The sequence below is a fragment of the Rattus norvegicus genome, chromosome 7 (assembly GCF_021556685.1).
Source record: "Rattus norvegicus strain SHRSP/BbbUtx chromosome 7, alternate assembly SHRSP_T2T, whole genome shotgun sequence".
NCBI lineage: Eukaryota > Metazoa > Chordata > Mammalia > Rodentia > Muridae > Rattus > Rattus norvegicus.
The window spans coordinates 28,628,779-28,643,144 of NC_141540.1; the positions used below are offsets into that span (position 1 = coordinate 28,628,779).

At 47.9% G+C, this 14,366-nt stretch overlaps 1 protein-coding gene across 8 annotated transcripts in view; it reads right to left on the reverse strand.

The window, feature by feature from the left end:
* Rfx4 (regulatory factor X4) overlaps positions 1–14,366 on the reverse strand; it is a 162,273-nt gene that overhangs the window by 110,081 nt on the left and 37,826 nt on the right. For all 8 annotated transcript variants that reach the window (XM_087558598.1, NM_001432575.1, NM_001432572.1 and 5 more), the window contains 1 exon segment: positions 3,800–3,860. In XM_087558598.1, coding sequence (XP_087414724.1) covers positions 3,800–3,860 — 61 coding nt within the window.

The window sequence follows — 14,366 nt, forward strand, 5'->3', positions numbered from 1 at the left end:
GTATGTGTGTGTATGTGTGTGTGTGAGTGTGTGTCTCTGTGTGTGTGACTGTGTGTGTGTCTGTGTGTGTCTCTGTGTGTGTCTGTGTGTGTGTGCATGTGTGTGTGTGCGTGCACGTGTGTGTGCATGTGTATGTGTGTGTATGTGTGTGTGAGTGTGTGTGTCTCTGTGTGTGTGTGAGTGTGTGTGTGTCTGTGTGTGTGTCTCTCTGTGTGTGTGCATGTGTATGTGTGTGTGAGTGTGTGTGAGTGTGTGTGTATGTGTGTGTGTGTGAGTGTGTGTGTGTGTGTGTGTTGAGACAAGGTGTCACACAGCCCCTTGGACTTGATAAGGCAGAGATTAGTGTTAAGCTCCTGACCCTCTTGCTTTTGCCTAGTACACTAAGGGATAAACAGCATGAACCCCACTTAGGGATAAACAGCCCGTATCTCAGTACTCCTCACAGGCTGTGCCACTTATGGTACCTTGACCAAGCCCAGCCTGCTCCCCCGCTCTCCCTGGGATGCCTTTGCATGTGACCAGACTGTGCTCACCATTAAGGTTGCAATTGGCACAGGAAAGTGGGTTTCTGAGGCTGAGTCCCCAGAAGAGGACGCTTTCTTAGCAGAGTATAAAGAATACTGTACTGCCTTCCCCATAGCAATATGTCCTCCCATTGGCTTAGGAGAGACGGTGCGCATGTGTGGTGATGGGGCAATTAAGGGCTTAATTCCATGCTGGACTTGACAGAGGCTCATCTCTGAGTGGTTGAGAGGTTGTAGAGGCCCCAAAACCACCCAAGCAGTCTCCTGAAGCCAGAGTCGAAGTCTCCTCCCAGCCTAGCTCCTCGGGAATCTGCTTCAACATGTGGATCCTGGGCACAGGCTGAACGGACTACTGTGTGAGCATCCTATAGAGCGGAGGGCCCAGCTACAGCCTCAGGGCACTGTAGTGGCCCTGTCTAGATGTTCCTCTGACCCAAGCTTCCTAGTGCAAGGTTTGCTGTTGTCACACATCTCTCCACTGAAGTGTCCCTTGGAAATGCTTTCCTTTACTGCTTACGAGAAGAGAGCCGACACCCTATCCTCTAGGTCTCTCACAGCACCCTTCACAGGTTAATGTGTGTGAGGTCCTTACAGCCAACCATTGGACTGAGCACAGGGTTCCCAATGGAGGAGTTAGAGAAGGGACTAAAGGAGCTGAAGGGGTTTGCAATCCATAGGAAAAACAACAATATCAACCAACCAGATCCCCCAGAGCTCCCAGGGACTAAACCACAAACCAAAGAGTGCACATGGAGGAACCCATGGCTCCAGCCACATATGTAGCAGAGGATGGCCTTGTTGGGCATCAATGGGAGAAGAGGTCCCTGGTCCTGGGAAAGCTCGATGCCCCAGTATAGGGAAATGCCAGGATGGAGAGGTGGGAGTGGGAGGGTGGGGGGGTGGGTGGAGGAGCACCCTCATAGAAGCAGGGTGGGGGGGAGATGGGATGGGGGTTTTCGGAAGGGAAACCAGGAAAGGGGATAACATTTAAAATGTAAATAAAATATCCAATTAAAAAAATACCTCTGTGGATGTAGCTCAGTAGGTAGAGAGAGTCCTTGCCAAGCTTGTCCAAGGCCCTGGGTAAACCGGGCGTAGTACCTGGCTTACACTGTAATCTCTAAATGTAGGAGGCAAAGGCCAGAGAGGGTTCAAGCCAAGACCCTTTCTCCAAACAAACAAACATTTAGATGAATAGATGATAGATAGATAGATAGATAGATAGATAGATAGATAGATAGATAGATAGATAGATGATAGACAGGTAGATGATAGATAGATAGACAGACAGACAGAAAAAAATTTCACGGTTCTGCTTGCCCGGCTGTCTTCTTTATTATCCCAATAGAACCAGCTGTGACACATAATAGGTATTCAGTAAGCGCTGCTTGGATTTAATGACTGAAGCTATGTTAAAATGCAGCAGAGAGGAAATTGGATTTCATGTTCCTAAGTATACACTCTCTCAGACCTGTTTTGCTCCATGCTTGCATGGGGTGGAATCGGTTCTAGAATGTGCCACCTGACCTTGTGTTCCAAAGAACAAGTCTCTGGTGCCGAGCCAGGTGCTGCAGGCATAGAACGGAAGGAGTGTTCTGAGGACTAAGTGCCACCCCTCCATGGCAGGCACTGTCTGAGCCGGGCATCTCATCCTCGGGACAGCACAACTGCCACCTCGGTTGCACCGGTGTGTGAACTGAAGCAGAGGGAGGCTGAGGACCTAGCCTGAGGCTGCATGGCTGCCAAGCGGCACGGTTGAGATCTGACGCCAGTCTGATGTCAGAGTCAGATGGTACAATCTCACTATTCCAGGCAGATGGTCAAGAATCATAGAAAAACAGGTGCTGCGAGAGGTGAGTTCAAGAGGGGAAGTCGATTTAGAAGTCCCGCTCCCCCACCTCCACCCCTCCACCCCCGCTTCTGGTAGGGGTAGGGAGAACAGGATCTCATGCAGCCAGGCTGATCTCGAACTCACTGCATGTAAGGGAGAAGTTGAGTTTAACCCTCTTGCCTCCAGCTTCCGTGTGCTGGGATTATAGACCTGAGTTACCACATGTGGTTTATCATGTGTTGGGCATTGAAGCCAGGCCTCCAGCCCATCCAGTCAAGCCTCACTCCCAGGTGACAGGCTTCTCACTAATGCTTGCAGAGACAAGAGGAAGACAAATTGAGGGCAGGCATCCGGAAGGACATCAGCCCCCGTTACAAGAGTGTCAGCCATCAGCTAGCTCTGTTGCCAGGTAACACAGGTGGCCTCCAAGACTCCTTTCTAGACCTTTTGCTTGTCCCCCTTATGTGTCTTTCTTTATGTGTGTCCTTTCACACTGAAGTTCTGTTAGCAAGCTGACCAGCCCAGAGACTAAAGCAGGACACAGTGACACAGTCCTCATAGCCGTCAGCTTCCTTTCCCCATCTGACCCTTCAGCTTCCTCTTCCCAAGAACGAGGCTGGCAGTTAGAACCCCAGCCAGATCCCTGGCTCCTTCCACTTAACAAGCAGTGGCCCACCAATGATGTAACTGTCTCAGCGTTCCTCCCTCCTCTAGAAAACAGACACGGCAATACAAAAGCCAATGGCCTGGATGGCATAGAGCAGGTAAGGGAGCCCCACACAGGAGCTGGCACAGAATGGATGTGACACCTTTCCTTCTCTAAACCTGTCCCTCCCTTTACTCCTGGGTTCCTTTGGGTTCACGGAGACAGACAGCTCAGAGAAGGATGGTCTCCAACTGCCGAGATTGTCTAGGATGGGCATCATGTCAGAGAGCTCCAGGGTTCAAAGTCACAGCGCATCGTTCCAATAAAGCTTTGAGAAGAGGCATTTCACCAAGTCCAGGAATTTCAAATAATAAATGGAAAGCTATTTAGAACATCGCTTTTGCTATTGTTATGGTGTTAAAATAATTATATTCCCATCAACTATTAATTTACTTGGAGCCCCTAGGTTAAAAATGAACAGACTCTCATTTCTACCATTTGCTAAACTCCATCCATTGTAATAACAGAATAATTAAAACTCAATTAATAACACTCACGTAAAATCTAATCCCTACCAGTATTTTGCTTACAAGGATAAAATTTACTTCCAAAGAGAAGACATGTGAAAACTCAAACTGCCAGGCTCGATCTAAGGCGAGCCCTCTGCGTTTACCTGCACACCAAACAGATTTCTCAAGGGCTACCAAATAAGCATCCCAACCTCAGAAGAGCCAAGGGGTAGCCTGCCCTGGCTAGAAAAATCTGGGCGGCTCACACTTGCCGAAAGCGGGCACTTACCATTGCAGGGTGGCAGGCGTGGAGTGGGGCTTGGACGCTCTGTTATTTTCTTTTTCCTCATCTGTTAAAGGAAAGAAAGAAAGAAGAAGAAGCTGACTTCAGTTGGCAACAGGGGGAAAAAAATCAAAGGCTTCTCAATAATTCCGAGTTTCAAAAAACAAGGTCTCCCTCGGACGCTGACGCCTTGAAACAATGGCATCTTGGCAGTCCCATCACGCTAGCCTCATCGAACACCAGTACAAAGAACACAAGGAAAACATACTTTTTTTTTTTCGGGCAAGATCGAACTGTGCAGCCCTGGTTACACGTAAAACCTGGAACTTACTGTGTAGACCAGGCTAGCCTCAAACTCAGAGAGCTCCACCTGCTTCCTGAGTCCTGAGCTAAAGGTGTGAACCAAGAGACCTGACCCAGAAAACTGACTTCTACAGGAGACCCTTAAGTCTGTTTTTCTTTATTTGACAGCCAAGGCCGAGTCTGACAGGCTGCCCTCGCTGCTAAGGTGCACCCCGCCACTGGCTACTTGACAGACATTTTGGACCTCTGACTCCATGGTTTGAGGTCTTAAGAAGGCACAGTCCTCACTGCTGTGGACAGAGAGTCTGTGTCCCTCCAGGATTCATTTAGAAAATTAACCTCGCTCCCGAGCTGGTGTTTGGGGGTGGGCCTTCCACTCCCTTGTGACCCAGCGAGCTGTCTTGTCCATTCTGTACTTAGCACATGCTGAGACGGAATGTGGCTCCTCACTGCAGCCATACCTCAGCCATTGTGGCCTTCAGAACCAGTTGGAGGGCTTTTATTAGCGCAACTGGGACAGACTCCGGTGTTCACCATATTATGCTCCTTGTGACCCCAACAGAACGGGCAGTTTAGGATTGTGACAGCTGTGTAGGAGCTCAGGACTGCAGTGTGGGAGGTGGGGTCATCCAGCATCTTTGTAAAGGACTGGATAATGAGTTCATTGAGGCTTTCAGGCCAAGAGGAAAGTCAGAAATATTTTGTAGAATTTTCCTTTGACCTCAAATTCATGGCAACTGTTCTGCCTCAGCCTTCTTGAGTGCCTTAGAATTTTTATAAAAACTAATATCTCTCTCTCTCTCCCTCTCTCTCTCTCTCTCTCTCTCTCTCTCTCTCTCTCTCTCTCACACACACACACACACACACACACACACACACACACACACACACACACACACAGAGTGGGCTGGAGAGATGGCTCAGTGGTTAAGAGCACTGACTGCTCTTCCAGAGGTCCTGAGTTCAAATCCCAGCAACCACATGGTGGCTCACAGCCATCTGTAATGGGAACTGATGCCCTCTTCTGGTGTGTCTGAAGACACTACAGTGCACTCACAGACAAAAAATAAATAAATAAAATCTTTAAAAATAATCAGTTGGCTAATGTCATGCACGCCTATAATATCCGAAGCTAGAAAGCTGAGGTAGGAGGATTAACGGTTCATGGTCAGTGGCAGGGGATGATTTGGAAGTTAAGAGTGACCTGCGTTCGATCCCTGGAACCCTATGGCAGAAGTAGAGAACAGGCTCTTGAATGTTATCCTCTAACCTCCATATGCATGCCCACCTCCCAATAAATATCATATTAAAAAATACACAGTGAATCTTGTACAGGGTGAGACCTGTCTCAAAGATGCGCAAAGCCCTGGGTTTTATTCTTTATTCTTCTCAAACAAACAAACAAAAGGGAAAAGAACGAGAGAAAGAAGCCACATTGGTCAAACCCCCAAAAACACTGAACAAAATTTGGCAAGGAAAACTTACAAGGAAAAGAACTAACACGAGCAAAGTTGAACATGATATGAGGTGCTAGTGGCAAGCAGGGGTGTCCGCCCATTTGGCACTGTGACACAATGTTGTCACCTACAAAGTCTATGCTCAAGAGCTGTGTAATTGAGCTGCCTCTGCTTTTGCACCAGGCCACATTCATGGTTATCCTCGGCGGCATGCATCCTATAGCAGGTCACGGGGTGGATACAACCTGACTTACTCCTTCCCAAAATCTTAAAGTTATTTCAATACAGTTGAATCCAGAAAATACTTCATCCATGAAAACAGATTGGTATCAATATAATTCTGATTAAAACATTGGGTAGAGAAAAAAATTTTCCCACAAGTAAATGGAATCAATGAAGGCACTCTCTGGCTAGTCAAGGGACAGATGGGAGATAGCAAACCTATGACTGGACAGAGAGGGAAGTGGCCAGAGGACAAGGTCAATGTTGAGGGCACAGAGAGAAGGCAGGAGTGACTTGAACTTCTGAGCTCCATGCTGTGCCTCTTATTATGAGCCCCAAAATGGCCGCCTCTCTGTTTCATAAGCCATTCCCACTCCTCAGCTAATGAAACCTGTATCCATTGGGTGTGCTTTTTCTGTCACCCAAACCACAGTATTGACACAGACCCTAAGAGTTCTCAGGGGGAAAAAAAAGTCAGAATACTCAGAAGACAACACCGTTTAGTCAGCTTTGTCACCCTTCTAAATGGCTCTTGTTCCTTCAAGCCTAAATTGGGCAAGCGCCAGCTGTTAGAAGCCTCACCAACACTAACCAAGACAAGAATCACACACATCTGGTTCTGTTCTGCTATAACCCACCGCTCATCTCCCAGTTGAACAGGCTAGCCCACACTCATCTTCTCTCCTTGAGGGCTAGCTCACTGCGAAGGGTGGTGAGTACCCAGGTCACCTTTGTGTTGTCTATTACCAGGGTCTAGGTACTTAACACCTTTAACTCCACTGTCTACAGTGGTTTAAGACCACCAATGGCACAATAATAAAAGGGTGGCTTCACGGCACAGTAGAGCACGAATCTTCGGGTGTCATAAGAATGCCAGCAGCAAACACGTAGAGGAATATTCAACTTCTGTAGCTCACACAGTGGAAACAGCAAGGGACCACTTGGGTTTTTGGAGAGGAAGTCAAATTGAAAAGAATGATAACTCCCAGTGCTGGTGTGTACACGGTAAAACTGACATTCCGCAGCTCCAACCACACAGTGCCTCGGAGAGCTCTGTCCCCAGCACTCCCATGGTGCCTCACAACTCTGGGTAACTCCAGTTCCAGGGGATCCGACACTACAGACGCCAGCCACACACGTGGAGCACAGACACACAGGCAGGCAGTCATACACACAAAATAAAAATAAATATTTTTAAAAATCTATATACATATACACATGTATATTTAAAAATCCAAGTAATGCTAACATCCTTTGAAATAGCAGTGTTCCCTACAGTCTGCCTCATTTGATTCCTCTGATCAGGGTCAGGAGGAAGTTGCATATACTTAAAAATTAAGAACATTTTGTGGAGACTACGAGACTCTCCCAAATCCAAACGGTTGGTAATTGTGGTCTGGTGCTTGGTACCTGGGTATACGGTGGCTACTGACTATATTTAGGCAAGAAATGTTCTACCCAAAGCCAGTATGGGCCTTTAATGTCATCACCAACAAGATGCCTTCTGCCTCCTGAGTTCCTCCTGCCCTCTGGGCCATTTGTGCCTCTGTGCCCGGCTCTGAATGCCTGGCCTCCCTCCCTCGATGGGGGTCACCCCAGGTCTGACGCTCATGTTTGGTGACTGCCAATCCTAAATCTCCTGAAGGACTGGTTGCTTCCCCCAAACATTCATTGATGTCTGTTACTATGCCAGGTTTAAGGGCAGAGAAAAGGCAGACACAGCTTCTACTCTCTTGAGCTCAAACCACCAGTTAAAAAAGGAAAAGTTAGTTTTCTTAACAGAGTCTCGCTGGGTGTACAAACCACACTTAAGGACAGGCCTCATACTCAGCTGCAGAAAGTCAATACAAAATAAACTCCATGGTATTTTGGGAGGATTCTTGTTAGGTTTTTATTTTATTTGTTTGTTTCATCCTTAAAAATCTTTCGCTAATATATCGTGGTTTCCGACTTTTGTTTTTATGGGTTTTCTATGTGCGCTCGCGAATGTGTCTTGGTGTCTATGTCTCTTGTGCTTTTTCTTTGGCTATTTTTCTTCTCTCTGCTTTTCTTTTCCTATCCTGGTTTGTTTATATTTTATCTTATTGCTATTTTTCAGATGTCCATTTGTGTTCTGGTGGTGGGGAGGGAGGGTTTTGTGGGTGGGGAAGTAGGGATAATCTAAGAGTTCAGGGAGGGGAAACTGTAATGAGAGCATATCATGTCTAAAACGTCTATTTTCAATTAAAAAGCATTATCAGCTAAAAGAAAATTCAAGTCCTGCGCAGGCTGTGGAAAGTGGGTCCAGGATGTTATAGCGACAAAGGAAGCCTGTGAGCCTGGCTTGGGGTGTGAAGGAGCCGTGAACCTAAAGTGGGCAGAAAAGAGTATTTAAGGAGACGGAATGGCCACGGGCCATTACAACTTTAGGAAGTGGAGCTGCCGAATTACCCTAGATGCACAGAGCACATGAAACTCAAGAAGGATGACCAAAATGCGAATGCTTCACTCCTTCTTTTAAAGGGGAACAAGAATACCCTTGGCAGGGAATAGAGAGGCAAAGTTTAGAACAGAGGCAGAAGGAACACCCATTCAGAGCCTGCCCCACATGTGGCCCATACATATACAGCCACCCAATTAGACAAGATGGATGAAGCAAAGAAGTGCAGGCTGACAGGAACCGGATGTAGATCTCTCCTGAGAGACACAGCCAGAATACAGCAAATACATAGGCGAATGCCAGCAGCAAACCATTGAACTGAGAACAGGACCCCCGTTGAAGGAATCAGAGAAAGGACTGAAAGAGCTTGAAGGGGCTTGAGACCCCATATGAACAACAATGCCAAGCAACCAGAGCTTCCAGGGACTAAGCCACTACCTAAAGACTATACATGGACTGACCCTGGGCTCTGACCTCATAGGTAGCAATGAATAGCCTAGTAAGAGCACCAGTGGAAGGGGAAGCCCTTGGTCCTGCCAAGACTGAACCCCCAGTGAACGTGATTGTTGGGGGGAGGGCGGTAATGGGGGGAGGATGGGGAGAGGAACACCCATAAAGAAGGGGAGTGGGAGGGGTTAGGGGGATGTTTGCTTGGAAACTGGGAAAGGGAATAACACTCGAAATGTAAATAAGAAATACTCAAGTTAATAAAGATGGAGGAAAAAAGAAAGAAGAAGAAGAAGAAGAGGAGGAGGAGGAGGAGGAGGAGGAGGAGGAGGAGGAGGAGGAGGAGGAGGAGGAGGAGCAGCTCAGTGCCCTCGCAGTTCACTAGGCTGCAAGGCTTCATGTGAAGTTAAGACTCATTCATACCTCAGGCCAACATTAGGCCAGTGGGATTCCTAACTCCTTTACCCTCCAGTGCCCACCCGTTGGTCGTACTAAAGCCAGAGGGCAGCAGCCTATGTCAAAGACCCCTTAGGAAAATCAAGGCACAGTTCCCAACACAACACTTCTGTGGCTCTTCCTTTCTGTCTCCCCTACCAACTAGGCTCAAATCCTGACTCCGCAAGTTGGAGAAGCCGTTTGGGCTCTCGGTTCTTCATCTGCAAAAGTAGAGGTGAGGTGGCATGAAGCACACAGGGCTGTGCCCCTGTGTACACGCTACATGTACATGTTCATTACAGTGTACAGGCTGTCACATGTGTACATTACAATGCACATGGTGCCACAGTGCTCCCTGAGCCTCTAAAAGCTGCAGTTTCTCCTAGAGGGTCACCACCCAAGTTACTGTCCTGCACAGGGACTCAGGGGTCCCCTAGTTGCCTGTCTTCTTCCTAGCAGAGGCCTCGTTTCAGGGTAAGGTTACCACTCCATGACTGTCTTAGCCTATTCCAGCTTCTGTAACAAAATGCCATTGGCTAGGGAGCTTATAAACAACAAGAGGTTCTTTTGCACAGTTCTGGATGCTGAGATGATCAAGGCACAGAAAGATTCCACATCTGGTGAGGGCTCTCTTCTTGGTTCACAGGAGCTGTTTGGCTTATGCAGTGCTGCCCCAGCGCTACCCCCATGGCAGGATGGGCGGAAAACTCTCTGGGGCCTCTTTAATAATGGCACTCATTCATTCTTGAAGACCTCACCCTCATGCTCTAACCCCCTCCCTAGACCTCCACCTCTAAATACCATCACTTTGGGCTTGAAGTGTCAACATTCAAATTCTGGATGACGTAAGCCTGTAAGCCTTCGGTGGACAGCTGCCTTGCCGGGCTGCAAGTTCAGGAGGGCACAGACCTTGCTCAGGGTATCTCTGGTGCCAACACACAGCAGAGACTCAGAAAGTTATTTGTGGAATAAAGAGATGATTTGGAAAACACCAAATTAAAGGGTGAGCCCTTTCCTGTGACTTCAGAAAACACGTGGAATACCAGCACATGAAGGAACATACACAGAAGACACTTAACATGCCAAGCGTATGCAAGCAATTCATGAAGCCTTCTTTAGCTCTCATAACCCTAGAAAGCAAATAAGTATACACACACGCACATGCACACGCAAACACACACACACGCGCGCGCACACACACACGCACACACATACATACACTCACACACACACGCACGCACACACATACATGCACACACACGCACACAACACATATACATACACACACACGCACACACACACGCACATGCAAACACACACGCACACACATACATACACACATGCACACACACACGCGCGTGCGCACACGTCAATGTTGTTAGCTAATAACCCTGGGTTATTAGCATTTTCTCCTCTTACAGAGGAGGGATGGGAGGCTCAGTGAGTAAGCCATTTGTCTAAGGTCATGTGGATGCCGGGGGAGGGAAGACAATGAGTACATCTTGCCCTTGTCAAAGCTTCCCAGACTCCAACATCCAGGAGCCTGGCTTTCCCTCCAGCCTGGCCTGGAGGTTTAAAGAACGGGTTCTGCCTGGTTGTTTTTTTCCCCTTGTGGTTTAGTCCCTGTGTTGATTTAATTTGCCATATCCAGGTACCTGTTTTAGGATATTTCCTGCCTAGATGCTGATTGGCGAAGTTTAACGTGGTGGGAGAAAGTCTCTAAATTAATTACCTCTTCGAATCAAAGGAGGGAAGGGTCAAGTTCATGCGAGTCTTGGGTTTCACTTCCAAGTTCTAATTCTATTTCCTTCCATTGTGCTGGCCTGCCCACACCTGGCCAGGCTCGCCTGTTGGGAACAGGCAGTTGGCAAATGTTTCGTTCCCCTAAGTCACTTCCTCCTCCATCCACCTAAGAGCCCCCACTGGTGAGCAGGGTGCGTGGTACCCGGATTCTTGGCAGCGACACCAACTTCAACAGCAAATCCATCTCCCTGTGGGAACAGGGCTCAGTCCCAGACAAAACAGCAATGCTGGTGGAATTATTCTGCTTCCTCTCCCTCTTCTGGGTGAATTCCTCCATAACCTCTGTCTAGGGAGGAGCCCAGATGTGAAACCCAAAAGCTGTATAAGAAAAATTTCATATATTTTCAACACACGCACACACACATACACACACACACACACACACACACACACACACACACACATTCAAAGCTTTCTATGTGAGGGAATAGAAAATGTGCTGTGATCTTCGAAGATAATGGCTCACTTGGAAAAAAACCACAATCACAATAGACATGGTGTGCTTGTTTGCCCACCACACAGAAACGAGCTCCATAAAACCAGGAGGAGGGAGATCGTGAGCCCAGAAGGAAAACTGCCAAAGCATGTTGGTAGATGCAAGAAGTTAGTCCATCTTCAGTGTGAGGTGGGCTCGAAGCACACCCATGAATGACAGATGAGCTGAAAACATTGGTCCTCTCTCTTCCCAAGCTGGGAATCTGTTTGCCTAGGCATTTTTACCTTTTCTAAGGGCTGAAAAGCTACTGACAATTTGCTAAATGACTAAACTCTGAATCAAAGAAGGGGAGAAGGTCTGTAGGACTGGGAGAGAGCCATCCCAGAAGAGAGAAACACCTCAGCCTGGAGACCTCAGTCAGTGGAACCCAACGAGGGGCAAATGCATTTAGGATTATAAAAACCACTAGTCTGAGCCAACTTGACGCATCGGCCATCTTTTTCCTTCTTTGTAGGTTGATGCCCCTGCTCCACTGTGCATCCTAAGGTCGTAAAATAAACTCTCTCGCTTTCAGTTCTGTGGTCTCCAGTATTCTCATTATGAGGAAACAGTCTGTCTTCATCAGTGGAAAGAAAAACACTAAGATTGCCCAGGTCACTGCTCAGATTGGTAAAATTCCACAGGAAACCCCCAGAAATCTGCCACAGGCTGAGAAGCCAGTACCCTGCCTCAGAGCGGGGGTGTAATAGTTTCTCCAGTGCAGAGGGTCCTTAGATAGACTTTGCTGAAATCTCAAATGTCCGTTAAGCAGCAGCCTCCCACCTGGATTATAACCAGACACGTGGCAATGATACACATTTAGGGCTACTTATCCCAGCTTGCTTATAATGGAAGCTTGGGCGTGACCCGGTGTCTGTCTGGTTTACTAAATAATGATACATTAGTACCCTGGAATACTATGCAGCTGCAAAAAAGAAACAAACAAACACCAAACCAAAAACAAAAACAAAACAAAAAAAACCCCTTATTTCCTTTCCTTCCTTCCTTCCTTCTTCTTTCTTTCTTCCTTTCGTCTTTCTTTTTTATTTGCGACAGGGTTTTATGTAGCCTAGGCTAGCTTCAAACTCATGATATAACCAAGGATGGCTATGAATGCCTGGTCCTCTTGTATCTACCTCCCAAATGCTGGCATTATTGGTGTGTGCTGCTGTGCCTGGTGACCTCTATCTTATCAACACTGAACATTCCTGGGCTGACCCAGAAATGATCACGTCAAGTCACAGCACGTGCATGTTTGTGTAAATGTAACAAACACCACGTATGTGTGAGAGAGGAAATGGTGACACAGAGCTGAAGTGGAAACCTCTAGTTCTTTGGAAAGTTTGTTACGTCAAACGATGGGGTGCACAGGTGAAAGGGTGTCTTGCTAAAGCAAACATGTGAAAGGCTATTTTCCTGAAGCAGACACTTTTTCCTGAGGAGGACAGACAAGTGAGCCAGGAAGGAAGGTATTGGTGGAGCATCTTAAATCTGGTGCCTCATTGGCAAACTGGCAGCCTCGCACTCATGCACTGCATCTGCTGCTGACACAAGGAAGGCGATTCCGTTCTTCAAAAGCAGCCATAGGCTGACAGTAGAACACTTACCTAGCATTCATGGCCCTGGGTTCTATCTCCATACCACAAAAAATGATCATGATCTTGGTTGGTGGTGGTGGTGATGGTGGTGGTGGTAGTGGTGGTGATGATGGAATTGGTGGTTGTAATGGTGGTGGTGGTGGTGATGGTGGTGGTGGTGGTGATGGAGGTGGTATTTATAATGGTTGTAATGGTGATGGTGGTGGTGGTGGTGATGGTGGTGGTGGTGGAGGTGGTGGTGGTGGTGATGGTGGTGGTGGTGGAGGTGGTGGTGGTGGTGATGGTGGTGATGGTAGTGGTGATGGAGGTCGTGTTTGTAATGGTTGTGATGGTGATGGTGGTGGTGGTGGTGATGGTGATGGTGGTGGTGGTGGTGATGGTGATGGTGGTGGTGGTGATGGTGGTGGTGGTGATGGTGGTGGTGGTGGAGGTGGTGGTGATGGTGATGGTGGTGGTGATGGTGGTGGTGGTATTTATAATGGTTGTAATGGTGATGGTGGTGGTGGTGGTGGTGGTGGTGATGGTGGTGGTGGTGGTGGTGATAGTGGTGGTGATGGTGGTGATGGTGGTGGTGGTGGTGATGGAGGTGGTATTTATAATGGTTGTAATGGTGATGGTGGTGGTGGTGATGGTGGTGGTGGTGGTGATGGTGGTGGTGGTGGAGATGGTGGTGGTGATGGTAGTGGTGGTGGTGATGGTGATGATGGTAGTGGTGATGGAGGTCGTGTTTGTAATGGTTGTGATGGTGATGGTGGTGGTGGTGGTGGTGGTGGTGGTGGTGGTGGTGGTGGTGGTGATGGTGATGGAGGTGGTGATGGTGGTGGTGGTGGTATTTATAATGGTTGTAATGGTGGTGGTGGTCATAAAGATTATAAAAAGCTGCTCACGGAGATTTCTCTGTAGCAGACCCCTCTTATTTCTGACTTTAAGGCAGTGTCTAGCCTGGGCAACTATCTGAGCTCTCTCTGCCACTGTCAGAGAGATTTTCGGCCCCAGCTTGATGGACTTACTAACTCCAGGCCTGGGAGACAATCCTCCCTCCCCCAGCCTGTCTTCTCCCATTGGATAAAGCCCAGCAGTTTTCACACCATCCTCACCCCCCCCACCCCCGTTAGGAATTTCAAATGTGATTTAACACCATTTCCTATTCTCAGAAATCCCTTTTATGTAGCTACCAACCCCCACCCCCACCCCGACCCGGACTGGATGATAAACTGAGGTGCCCTGTCTGAACTGAGTGGAGAAAGGGAGACTTTCATTTACAGAACCTCGAAACAGGGAGCTACCTTAATAGAGCAGCACTGCCTCCCATCACCTCGTGACCTGCCATGACTCTGGGCTTCCTATGCTGTCACACTGCTGGCTTTGTCCTTTACCTTCCTCTGTCACTTCCAGTCATGGTGAGTGAGGAAGG